The sequence below is a fragment of the Delphinapterus leucas genome, chromosome 15, assembly GCF_059928025.1.
Source record: "Delphinapterus leucas isolate spDelLeu-1000000601 "Yukka" chromosome 15, BTC_Dleu_Yukka2, whole genome shotgun sequence".
Taxonomy (NCBI): Eukaryota; Metazoa; Chordata; class Mammalia; order Artiodactyla; family Monodontidae; genus Delphinapterus; species Delphinapterus leucas.
This window is the reverse complement of record NC_143143.1, coordinates 39,120,978-39,134,213: the sequence shown is the minus strand read 5'-3', so window position 1 is coordinate 39,134,213 and position 13,236 is coordinate 39,120,978. Positions and strand designations below refer to the sequence as shown.

The window sequence follows — 13,236 nt, the reverse complement described above, 5'->3', positions numbered from 1 at the left end:
CTTTGGCCAAAGCAAGTCACAGGGGCAGTCCAGTTGCAGCAGGAAGGGAGATGGACTCTTGACAGGCGGAGCTGCAGAGCCTTTGTGAAGGGTGTGGGTACCAGGAGGAGAGGAGGGTTGTGGGTATTTTTCACATGATTCAGCGTCTTTCTTAGGGGTGCGAGCAGGGCCCACTATCCTGGGTTATCGGCCCAGACGTGTCCCACTGCTGAGAGCACTAGCCTTCCTCAAGACAGAGGCTTTGAAATGGGGCCAGCTAGCTGCTCACATTCAGCCTCCGTCTGGGGGAGACGGTAGGGGAGGGGGAGCCTCGCACTCGGCAGCCCACAGCCCCACCCCTTACCTCTCCTACAGGGTCCTCAGCTCACTCTCTCTGGGCCAGTTGGGCTTGTCTTTCCCCTCGTAGCTCCTTCTCTCCCCACCTCCCGGTCCCCCTGCTTCCTCCCCTCCCTCTTCTCCATCCTCAGCTCACTCAACCCTGACCTCCCCTTTTAACACCTCCTCCTAGCAGCCTTCCCTGGCCACACTCATCCATACCCACCTCCCCTTTCTTTCAATAACGATACCCAGTCAGTGCTGCACATTTTAAAACTTAGGTTTTTAGAGCTACCACACATGAAGCTCTTACCAGGTGCAGGAATTTTAGTCTTCTGGACGCTTGAGTAGATACTGTTATTATCACCATTTTACAGCTGGGAAGCTGGGCTGAGAGGTTGACTTTCCAAAGGTCTTAGAACTAGTGGTGAGGGGTGGATTCTGTTCTCAAAGCCAGGGCTACTCCAGACCCCGCCTGTGGCAGAGCTGTCAGTGTCCTGCCCTGCCGTGTGCCCTGCCATCACTGCCTGGGTGCACGCGGCTGGCCGACACCTGGCTGACCATGCCTGCCCTTCGGGGCCTGAACACCTTCTCAGTGGGGTTCATTTTCACCACGCGGCTGGCTTGGGAGCTGAGTGATTAACTCCCCGGGAGAGTAGTCCTCAACAAACGACAGAGAAGGTGTGAGAGACACCCCAGGGTGGGGTGAATTAACACGTGTCTACACTGACTCCTGAGTCCCCAGCAGGGTTGAGGTCAGCTGCCCACAGTGATGAAGCGTGACCCGCACCTGACACAGAGACTCCTTTACTGGCTGTTTGCCCCCTGGCCACAACCCCTACCCCCACCTGCACCTCCCCCACCACCTCTGAGCTGTTCTGCCCTCCCCTCTCCCATCACTTCTGGGCTGTAAGCTCCTTGAAACCACAGAAACTCATATTTATTTCCCTTGCTTTTCCCACAGTGTCTAACCATGCTCAGAACCTTAGACACTCCATAAATACTCATTGAAATCATGTATTGAGTCATGGATGCCCCCAAACTACAGATATTGGGCCAAGAGTCAGTGTCAACCCCTCTTCCTCACAGACGTTTCAGCTCCTGAGCTCTCCTGATGACATATACTGGACATGTACCATGAGAGAGAAATCAACCTTGTTTGGCTAAATCACTGAGATTTGGGGGTTTGTTTGTTATAGCAGCATTCTGTGGCCTATTCTGACTGATCCAGTGATCCAACTCGACGAACAAAGAGATGTATCAAAATAAAGAATTCAGGAATGACAAAGCTATGATTTTTAAAATAATGATACAAAGATTAATAAGCTCTTAAATATACAACTAAAACTAAATAACTGCAGGGGGTATGCTTATGGGAAGAACACATACGCTATCTAAACCTTCACAAATTAAAAGTAACAATAAAACCAACTAAAAAATGAGAGGGAAGAAGTAAAAGTGTTAATTTCTTTTTACTTTTATTTCTTTCTTTGGTAGGAGTTTACACCATCAAATATTGAAAAACAAAGTTTAAAATAAACCTAATGATACTAACTTCTCTCTTACTGTTTTCTCCACATTATTCTTTAAACTCAGAAGAAATTGATTTAGAAATTACTCTATCTAGTGATAAAGAAAAAAATTCAGTGAAGTTCAGCAATTCTTTCAGTTCAGTTCCACTTTTTTCTTCTGTTAAAATTAAATCTTAACACTGTTGTCTTAGGTTAGGTTCTTCTGGAAGCAGACTCTAAAATTTGAGTATTTCATTGTGTATAGAGGGTGGTCCCAGGAAGCTCTGGTAGGGGAGTGGGAAATCAAGGCAGAGAGAGGAAGGAAGCAAGGCTGGGTGTTACAGAGCAGGGGCCACTCTTTATGGGGAGCTCAGCTTAGCTCCAGTGGAGAGTGGGGAAAACTGCCTCAGAGCTGTCCCACCCACAGGGAGAGGACCTGGGGCATTTGGCCATCAACTTCCACCCATGATTAAACGCTCACCTGTGTGTTAACTCCCAGGCACTTCTTCCCTGCCCTGTGCGTGGGCTGACCCCACTCCTGCAGCCAGAGAACCCCTCAGGCTGAGGGGATTCAGGTGCTTTTGAGTGAAGTAACGGACTCTCCTAGAACAGTGAATGCCACCAGGATATGGGCTGGACACCAACAACACCTGCTATGTTTCTTAAGTTTAAGAAGCCTGTATCATGGATTCATCCCAACTGAATTATACCAAGTAAAAGAAGACAATGTACCTCAGAGAGCGACATGTTGTGTGATTCCATTTATACAGTTTTCTGGAAAAGTCCAAAGTCTAAGGACAGAAAACAGACCCTTGGTTGCCAAGGGCTGGGGAGGAGTGAGGGATGACTACAGGGGGGCTCCAGGGTACTTGCTGGGGTGACAAAATGCTGTTTATCTCCATGATGGTGGCGGTTACAGGACAATGCATTTGTCAAAGTTCATAGAACTATGCACCTAAAAAGGGCAAGTTTTACCATATGTAAATTATACCTCAAAAATCTGTCTGTGATGCTCTTAAGAATGTTTGCATACTATTTGCTATTTCAAGAAAGTTTAATTCTCCCTTGAGGATGTAGGCACTTAGTTCTAAAACTAGAACAAGGCAGAAGTGATGTTGTGTGAATCAGAGTCTAGGTCATGAAAGACTGCAGCTTCCTGCTCTCTTATTCCCTCCTGGGTCACCTGCTCAGGGGGCAGCTAGATGTCAGGTCATTACAGCCCGAGGGAGGCCCACTCGGAGACCAGCTGTGGCCTTGGGCCACCAGTCATGTGAGGAGCCTTCTTGGAAGTGGGTCCCCTAGCCCCCACCAACCTGCTCCCCGGCCCATAGTTTGTAACCTCACAGGGGACCCTGAGACAGACCCACCCAGCTAAGCATCTCTCAGTTCCTGTCCCTCAGAAACTGAGCGAGACAAAATGATTGTATGCGTGAAGAAGCTACGTTTTGGGTTCATTTGTTATGCAATAGATAACTGCTATGCTGACTTAAAATTTAATTCCCATTTTTAAATAAAATTATCCATTCCTTTAGATAAATTTATGCTAAAGAGACAGTTGGCATGATATTGGTTAATAAGGTGAATGATGGTCGTTTCTGGGTGGTAGAACCTGGGGGTCATTTTTCTTGTGTTTGTCCTTCTTTACATTCTTGAACTACTTTTTATAACAAATGTGTGTCAATAAAGTGGAACAGAAAAATAACGACTTGGAGCCCAGAGTCAGTGCAGAGGTATCATTTCCTAGCGGTAGTGCGGGGGGAAGGTCTACAGGAAGCAGGAGCACCTCATACTCAGTGGCACCACAGCAGCAAATGAGCCACTTCTGAAACTCGGCTTCGTTCTTGTACATCAGAAGGAACTGTCCCAGCAGGATGTAGGCCTGCGCGGAGGAACACGGGAAACGTACTCAGCTGTGCTTCTCTTCCCCTGGAAAATCAAAGGAGGGGGCACGGGTCAGATTCAAGGGAGAAGGGCTGTCCCTGAAACCCTGACCCTGGCGAAGCAGATTCGGACACTGGCCTGGGTGAGATGTGAGGTCAAGTTAAATGTCCATCTCTACAGGTGGCTTTGGGGGCCGTGTAGCCTGGAAGGAACCTGAACATGTCCTTGAGATCTTGTTAAAAAGGCAGGATCTGACTCAGTAAGTCTGGGGTGAGGCCTGAAACTCTGCATTTCTAATGCTGGTCCCGGAACAATATTTGGAGTAGCGACAGCCTCGTGTACCTCTGATGCTCCCTTCAGGCCTCGGATCTAATATTTGTTTCTTTGAAACGCACACAGGAATTAGAGGTGCCCCCCACCCTGCCACTTTCTCAATGGTTCAAGCACAGGGTTTCTAACCCTTGACACTGTTGCATTTGGGATAATTCTGTGTTCAGGTGCATTGTTGGAAGTTTAGCAGCATCCCTGGCCTGTACCCACTAGATGCCAGCAGTACACCCCCTACCTTGAATTGTGACAATCGTGACCATCTCCAGACATAGCCAGGTGTCCCCCAGGGGACAGAATCTCCCACAACTGAGAACCACTGCACCTGGGACTGGCAGGTGAAGGGCACCTTAGTATCAGTTTGTTTTTGCAAACCCGCCTTGTGACTCCAGGCAACTCACCTAACCTGAAGTGAGAACCTGCAGAGCCTGGGGTTCAGTTTCTGCATCTTCTGAAGGCCCTTCATCTGCCCCACCCCACCCTGCAAATTGGATTAAGTGAATTCAGTGTGAGACCGGTGGAGAAATGCAAATTCCTTTTTTGTCCTGGAAGACTTCAGCCCTGTGGGAGGAGCAGACAAGGTATCAAGCACACTGAACCTTGCCCCTTTTCCCCTTCTGAAGGGTCTCTGTGGATGAAAAACACATGTAAAGATTAAGTGCCCGCAAGTCAAAGTTGTATGGTGTTCTCTGGTTTTCTGAGTCCTGGTCCCACAGCTTTTCATTTCTCTCGTGCTGTTTCATCACTGATAGTCATGAGGGGCAAGGGCCACAGGGAGAAAGAGACATCCAAGGCCACAGACTGGCCGGGACATGAATGGGGCACGTTCAGTGCCCGGCTCTCCGGTCTGGAATGAATGGGAACCAGTGTCCAGGCCTTGAGTCCTGGGCCCCCTCCAGGAAAACCCACTGGCGTCTATGTATTTCACTTACATAAAACCAAGCAAACTTCATCTTAACCAAAATGAACGCATTTCTTAAAAGACAAATTAAATAAAAGCTGAATTCCAGTCATAAAATATACCCAAGCATTGGAGTTTGGGTTTTTAAAAAAATTTTTAGTCCAGATCCAGTTGTTGAAAAGAGACAAAAGCTAGGATTTCATGGTCATTTTAAATTGCTACTTTAATCATCTTTTTGAAAAAGCGGTGTAATTGATTAGAATGAGCTCATTTTACTTTGTCAGCATCCTCGTCTTTTCAGGGGTGATTTTACTGAGTTTTTTTTTTTAATTAATTAATTTATTTATTTGCTTATTTTTGGCTGCGCTGGGTCTTCGTTGCTGCACGCGGGCTTCCTCTAGTTATAGCGAGTTGGGGCTACTCTTCGTTGCATCGCACGGGCTTCTCATTGCAGTGGCTTATCTTGTTGTGGAGCATGGGCTGTAGGCGCGCAAGCTTCAGTAGTTGTGGAATGTGGGCTCAGTAGTTGTGGCTCGCGGGCTCTAGAGTGCGGGCTCAGTAGTTGTGGCATATGGGCGCATTTGCTCCGCGACATGTGGGATCATCCCGGACCAGGGCTCGAACCCATCTCCCCTGCATTGGCAGGCAGATTCTTAACCACTGCGCCACCAGGGAAGTCCCTGAGATGTTTTTTAATTCAACATTTTAAAAATGAACATTTACTGAATGTTGATTGAGCCCGTTGCAGCAGTAGGTATGGGAGGTGCAGAGCTTTGTCCCAGGAGAGAGAACATTGATGATAATAGTAGCAAGTGATGCTTTTGAGCACCAAGGGCAGGCTCAGACCCCTGATACGTTTTCCTGCTTTGGATCCTGACATGCGCCCCATCCATTCTCCAGATGGGTCATGGAGAACCCTGAAGGTAAGACTCCTGTCCTCGGCCCCATTCCAGTACACCCCACCCATCTGTGGCCTGGCCTGGCACCTCTGCCCTCCTGAGGCCTGATGTCAGCTGTTCTGGTAACCAGAGCTTCCATGTCCCTCCACGCCCAGCAGCCAGGATGCCAGGGACCTCGTGGCTCGCAGGACCAGAGGCAAACTTTCCAGGAAAGCCACAGGCAAGAGGGCCTCATCTTTTGGCCTCCAGACCCAAGTGGCAACTTGATGCTCCCTTCTGCCCTTTCTCTTGGGAAGTCGGCCTGCTTCTCCCTGCTCCCCAGGGAAGCAGGAGTCGTAGGCTCCCATCATGGCCCTGATGGAAGGAAGCCCTCTGGGTTTCTCTGCGGGCTCTAGAGAGCGAGCCCCTAACCTGGGGGAAGAGGAGCCACCCTCTGCCTCCTTGGACCGAAGCTCAGAAAAACCTGCCTGCAGGGAGAGTGATGCAGATACCCTGACAGACGTCCCCACCTCCCGCCACCCAGGCCAGGGATGCTCATTCCTTCCCGAGGCAGCCTTTGCCTGTGTGGCAGGATGGCAGCTCGAGGGAAGACTTCCGTCAACGCCACATCCCAATCGTGAGCAGGTCTGGACCAGTCTCCAGTGTGCCTTGCCTGCTCCTTGCGAAACAGTAGCGATATTTGAGTCCGGGGTTCCTGGTGAGTGACCTATGCCGTCACACAGGCCCTGAGCTCAGAGCCCCACTTGGTTTGCTGGTGTGCTGCCACCATCTTGAAATTCCTGATGAATTTCAACAAGGGGCCGCCCATCTTCATCTTGCACTGGGCCCGCAGATTAGGTCCTGGTCCACGCTCATTAAAAATTTCAGGGACTTCCCTGGCGGTCCAGTGGTTATGACTTCGTGCTTCCACTGCAGGCTGCGCAGGTTCGATCCCTGGTCAGGGAACCAAGATCCCCCGTGGAGCGGACCCCCCCCAAAATTTCCATCTCCACTATGACACCTGACCTTTCAAACAGAGACACGTAGTCTCAGCCCCTCACTGTCAAGCTCCCCCACTGCCAGTTCGCAGCCCCTCAGCGCCCGTGGCGAATGGACTTTACAGCACCACCAGGCTTTGTTGCGTGATGAACAGCTTTCTTTTTCTCTAACTGGACGCTGACTCTTCAGTCTTCAGGGCCACTGAGTGCCAAAGACAACCTCGCAAATCCAGCCTCTGTCAGTGTTTCCAGTGTAAAACTCCTTGTCTGAAGCATGAATGTTCAACCCACTGTGCTTTCTTCCCCCTGCCTGTCTCCCTAGGACACACTTACACTAAGACATTGTTTAACTGAAACTCAGATTTAATTTGAGCGTGCTGTATTTTACCTGGCAACCCTGCATAGGGTAACCCCAAGCTTCTGTGACTGAATCCTTGTAGGGTCCGGGCATCAGGCAGGGATGGGTGTGTGTGGGGGGGTCCCTTGCCCTACTGCCCACCCCAGAGCCTGTCTGCCAGATTCAGATCTTGTCTCTCTAACCTTGAGTGAGGCACTTGGCTGCTTTGTGCCTGTTTTCTCATCGGTGAAATAGAGACGAAATAGTATACTTTATGGGATCTTTTGGTAATTAAATGAAATAAGTGTATGTAATGCACTCGGATCAGTGCCTGACATGGAGCAAACATCAGGTGCTGGTTCTGTTAGGTGAGAGAGGCTCGGGGAGCAGGTGGGCATCCAGGACATTTGCTGCTCCCTCATCTTCCAAGTGTGTTTCAGAAGGAGGATTTAGGCTCATGGTTATGACTTCGTAGGGTGTTCAAAGGGTACTGAGGCAAACCAGATTCTGTGGGATGTGAAACTTACTTCCACGCTGTTGGAGTCACCCCATAGGGCACTGCCCATGACTCTGAATCTACTGAGCGCCTGGAAATTCACCCCCCTCCATTGGGTTTTCCTAGGGAGAGGAGGAGTACAAGAAACCCAGAACAATCCTTTCTTCAGAGAAGATACGGGAGGACACCAAAGGGAGCTGTGCCTCTAACAGAACGCGTGGAAAAAACAATCAATAGTTTGGATGTGACAGCAAGGGGTCCACTGGGTACTCAGCGTTTAGAAACAGCGGCATGTCCGGCCAGGGTGGGTGGGTGGAAGGAGGGCTTGCTTCCGGAGGGGGTGGGCCATGAGTGGGCCCATGAAGGAGACAAAAGTTCATTTTAAGAGGGGCCTTGGGTCCGCGGGAGGGTGGTCCCCATGTGCTTGTGGTTCATGAACAGTCTGGTGGAGCATGGGGGTGAGGGTGGGGGGACAGAATAATATAAGGCGGAGCTAGACCCGGCGCGGACACCTTGAGCACGATGTATTTTCCCTCTTCTGGTCATTCCTTTCACCTTTGCAGCCCTTTCGCCCTTAAATCTAGACCAATGCTGTCCAGTAGAAATCTAATGTGGGCCAGCACACGTGTAATTTTTAATTTTCTAGAAGCCACGGCAAAAGGGGGAAAGAACAGGTGAAATGAATTCTAATAATTTTTATTTTTTCCCATATTTCTAAATGATTATCATTCCAACATGTAATCAATTAAAAAATTATTGATGAGATGCTTTCCATTTTTTGTTTGTTTGTTTGGCACTGAGTCTTTAACGCGGCCATGTGTATTTTATGTTTATAGCACAACTCAATTCAGACGGTACTCAACAGGTACAAGTGGCCCACGGCCGCCGTGCTGGACGGCCAAGATGTAGATCATCAGGCCGAAGCTGTCAGCCCCAGGGAAGGGCAGGCACGAAAAAACCCAGAGAAAACGCAGCCACATTCTTGACTTTTGAGACTTGGGTGAATCCATAGTTTTGAAAGTCAGGACTGCAACTGAGCCAGAGAACTGTTCAAGCCACAGACAAAGCTCTGGGAAAGTGCAGAGAGATATAGGGGCAACCCCGCCGAGCACTTCATGCCTCTGTAGAAGAAGAAATGAAAGTTTGACTTGTGTGGGGCAGGCATCGAGGAGAAATTACTTGATTTAGAGGCTGGTGGGAGCTTGAGAAGGTGTCTCCATGCCTGGCCCTATCCAGCGCTACAGCCCTGGAGGGATGATCGACACACCCAGATGCACCCTGGGCTCCCAGGGTGGGGCTGGTGTCCCATCTCCTGGTTCCAGCATCTGGTGTCTCGGGAGCGGTGTGAGGGGCCCAGGCAGGCAGGGCTGAGGGCAGCCTCACACATCTGCATCCCAGCAGGTCCTCGGAAAGGCCCAGCATCCATGGGACAGGCCAAGGAAGCCACTATGAGCAGGGGTGGAGCCTGAGGGGATCTCTGCTCACAGCCAAGAAACCCCAGGGACCCCCAGCCTGAAGAGGGGCCCGCCATGCCCAGGCCTCCTGCAGGCAGGGTGTGAAAACCCAGGAGCTCAGAGGATTGTGGGGCAGAGAAGTGATCTGTAGGACACCACCATGGTGGATACCTGTCATCACTCGTTTGTCCAAACCCACAGGATGCGCTACACCAAGCGTGAGCCCTAATGTCAACTTTGGGCCTCGGGGATATAAGGTGTCAGTGTAGGTTCTCCCGTAAGAAACCTACCACTCCGGTGGGGATGCTGATAATGTGGAGGCTGTGTACGGGGGCAGGGGTATAGGGGACCTCTCAGCACTTTCTTCTCAGTTTTGCTGTAAACCTAAAACTGCTCTAAAAAATAAAGCCTATGGAAAGCACAACAGGAACCTGCGTATTTTTTGCTACATCTGAGCCGGCCGCCCTGCCGGGATCTGCCTGCCTCTTACTGCTGGCCCCGCCCACGGCCCCGCCCCCCCCAGAAGCGCCTGCTCATCTTGTGCGACACTGGGGTCTCCTCCTGGATCCTCGTATAGGCCCAGCCAGGCTCCAGCACTCGATTCAGGAGCTCATCACCAAATCTCAGTGTAAACCGCCCCCCCCCCCCCCCCCCTCGCGCCAGGGTGGCCTCCTGGCCCTGATATTCTCGGGTGGTTTGTGACCATATAATCCATGGCTGTTCTTGTCCTCACTCAGGACCTTGATCAAGGCACTCACTTTCCAGAGCCTCTGTCTCCTCGTTTGTCAAGTGAAGACAGCGACCTCTCATCTCATTCGCAGGTGGGTGAGGGGCTCAAAGCAGAGGAAGAAGGTGAACCCCTGGCATCAGTGCCTGGAATTAGTGGCCCTTGGAATGAGTAGAGCCTAAAAGGAGAGGGCTGGTCACAGCTAGCCAGGAGGTGGGAAACACAGAGGAGCAGATCTCCAGGGACCTGGCCAGTTCCTCCTTCCCTATAGCCCTGACTCTTGTGTAGCAAGTTCTCGGTTGCCTGAAAATTTCCCATTATTCATTCATTCCTTTATCTTTAATATGCCTCTCATCCTACCTAGAGTCACTTGAAACAAGTTGGAAAAAGCAAAACTATAGGGACAGAAAACAAATCAGTAGTTGCCAGGGGCTGAAGGTGGGAAATGTGACGGGCAAGGGGAACATTTTGGCACGATGGTGTTGTTCTAGGCCTTGATTGTGGTAGTGGCTACGTGACTACATGCATTTGTCAAAACTTGCAGAACTGTGTACTAAAAAAAGGTGAAATTTACTGTATGTAGATTAAAATATTTTTTGAATGATGAGTATGGCTGAACAACAACAAAACCTCACAACTATGGAGACATTAAACCAATGGTGGTAGAAGCCAGAATGGCGGTGACTTCTGGGAGTGGGGGGGTGGAGTTGACTGGCAAGAGACACAGGGGAAGCTTCTGGAATTCTCGAGGATCCTGATCACCGGATCCGGGTGGTGGGTCTATGCATGTATATCTATGTAAAAACGCACTGAGTTGAACCCATCACATCAGTGTGGATATGTTACACCACAATAGAAAAGTAAAAGGGACGATCATTTCTTCTAAAAAATAATTTTTAATTTAAAATGTCTTCCCTAATCAGACTTGCCTGTTCTACTCTCTGCTTGGGAATGGTCCTCTCTGCTTTAGCTGGGAGGAAAGAAGCAAATCTACCTCAATCTGTCTTCCTGACAATCCCACCTATTGGGTATTAGATTGTGGTAGATTCGGGTGATATTCAGAATGTTTAACAAGTGGTGCAGGGCAGCGTGTCAATCAGAAAACCACAGGCCCAGTCGTCCAGCTGCCCCCTGGACACAGCCGTGCGCTGGGCCGATGCAAACCAATCTCACCGTCAGCTGCGCACTCAGCGGTTCCCCGCCTCCCTGGGCGTCTCTGCAGCCTCTTCCCGCCCAGCGGTGAGGGCTGACTTTAAAGCCGAAGGGAACGAGCTGCAGTACCTCTGCCGGAGGTGCCTCTCTCGACCGAGTGTGCAATGCTCCTGTGAATTCCCACCCGCTCACTTTCTCTGGGTTCTCTTTGGGAATATCTCCCATCCTCTCCTAAGCTTCATGCAGCCTTATATAATAGCACCATAGAAACAGTTGCCTAGAAGAGATCGTTCCGATTCCATTGGCCATCATTGAGGCTGTTCTCGGACTGCTAGTGACATCTTAGAATAACTCACTTCCTCGTACTCTGGTGTAGACACCAGGCTGCTATGACTCCACCTGCCATGGCCTGATAGGACAAGAGACCCTCATGTCTTTTCATGGGGGTGGGGAGTGCACCCAAATCATCCATCCTGACAGCTCGGCCCCAGACTCGGGCGGCCAGCTCACTTCTGTCGACCCCTGGGTGTTTGAACACCAAGTGAGTCATGCACAGCCCAGCTGCTCTGAGCCACAGTGATTCGATTTGCCCATTATCTGTGGACCCTGGCGGCTGCCCAAGCATGCGGGGTCAGTAGCCTCCAGCCAAGCATGTGGCACCCGGCCAAGTGGCAGCTTTGCTCTCCGACAGCCACTGGCAGGGACACGTGGCACTGGCTGCCATCTGGCAGGATTAGGGGAATACAGGTTGAAAGAGAAGTTGGAGAAACAAGAAAGGAGGAATTACCTTGTTGAAACCTTTGGTGCACAGATTGATTGCAAGCTCACGGCTGACCCCATCTACCCAGGCAACATCCTTTTCTCCAATGGGTTCAGAAAGGAAGGTTCTCAGCCTGGGAGACATGTGGTCCATGTTCTGCAACAGCCATGGGGAGGGAGATGGTTAGGGAACTCCCTCGGCCTTCCCAGGGCGGGGGGCTGGGGCCAACAGACGGTGAGTATCCTGCCACCGCCCAACGTTTATTGGGGACTTTTAGATGCCAGGTGCAACGCCCTGCTCTGAAACCTTTACATACGCATCCCCACCTGCACGGGTTAGGTGGGGACGTTAGTGATGGTCTCAGATGAGCCCAAAAAATCCCCATGAAAAGGGTGGGATTGATGCTAAGTGCTCTGATGGGTTCCTTGCCAACCTTCCCACCCTAAATGCTTAAAGAAACAGCCTGCTTCTCTTAGCCAGTGAATCTACCTTCTCCAGTGTTTTTTTCATATTTTTATTTTAGCTTTTATCTCATTCTGTAATAGCTGGTTGTTTGGTTGCAAGAACAGAAAACTCTAACTGGCTCAAATATTAAAGAAGACATGATATAAGTCAGGAGCCCAAGATTGAGGGTGGGTCTGGTACCATCAGGGTTGCAGATCCTTTCCTCTAATTCTTTCAACTTTTCTTCCCTGTGTTGGTTTCGGTGGGGGCTGGTTCCCCTCATGGTGATGAAATGGCTGCTCCAGCACTCATGCCGCACCCCCGCAAATCTCAACCCCAAAAGAAGAAGTTTCTAAAGAGAGAGAAACTGTTTCTGAGGAGTTCCAAGCAGAGCCTCATCCAGCCGTATGTCCAGTCCTGGATCTGGGAGTGGAGTCAGCTTTCTCTAAGCTGTACAAGCTGTGAGTCCAAGTACAGTTACCTGCACAAAATCAGGATGATTATCCAGAGAAGGGTAGGTGGGTGTGAAGGCAGTAACCATAACGTCCCACTATGGTCCACCCCTTTGATGAACTAACATTGGTACAATCTCCTTCCCTTATGTAACCATCAGAAATACCCACAGGTGGCTGAAAGAGACTCACCCCTCCCCCAAAGGGCGGAGCTCTATGATTCATCCAGTTACTGGATTCAGACTCGGGTTCATATTTTCTGTGAGAGGCGTCATACTCCCCATCATGTCTGGAAGTTGCTACTCAAGGGATGGTAACCTATGAACTAAAGTCTGCAGTTCGTCATCATCAACATAGCCAGCAACGATGGGAAAAACCAGGATATCTGCAGTAAGAATTTCCAGAAGGGAAATTCTCCATTTGGAGAAGGAGAAGGTGGGAAACACACTCAGTTGCCATTGGTCGATAGCACATACGGTATTGAGGAAATATTGGGGATTCCTTGCCCTTGTGGTAAAGCCAGCTCCTCCAGCAGACAAGATGCTGGCCCCCAGTTCTGGGTTTGGGTGGGTCCCCATCCACTGCCTTGTTAACACCTGAGGG

At 50.1% G+C, this 13,236-nt stretch overlaps 1 protein-coding gene across 1 annotated transcript; it reads right to left on the bottom strand.

The window, feature by feature from the left end:
* Positions 1–227: 227 nt before the first annotated feature.
* On the bottom strand, positions 228–11,890 carry BANF2 (BANF family member 2). The gene is made up of 3 exons (XM_030763546.1): positions 11,765–11,890; positions 3,595–3,705; positions 228–281 (listed from the first exon to the last, which is right to left on the bottom strand). Exons 1-3 carry the CDS (start codon positions 11,888–11,890, stop codon positions 228–230), a joined length of 291 nt encoding a protein of 96 aa, XP_030619406.1.
* Between the last annotated feature and the right edge of the window lie 1,346 nt (positions 11,891–13,236).

Excerpts from the sequence above, each read along its gene's own strand:
- BANF2 (XM_030763546.1), bottom strand. The coding sequence starts at position 11,890 with ATGGACCACATGTCTCCCAGGCTGAGAACCTTCCTTTCTGAACCCATT. Across the intron at positions 3,706-11,764 it reads GCACCAAAGGTTTCAACAAG|GCCTACATCCTGCTGGGACA; the intron begins GTAATTCCTCCT and ends TCCTCCGCGCAG. Across the intron at positions 282-3,594 it reads ATGAGGTGCTCCTGCTTCCT|ACGGAGGCTGAATGTGAGCA; the intron begins GTAGACCTTCCC and ends CGTCTCCCCCAG.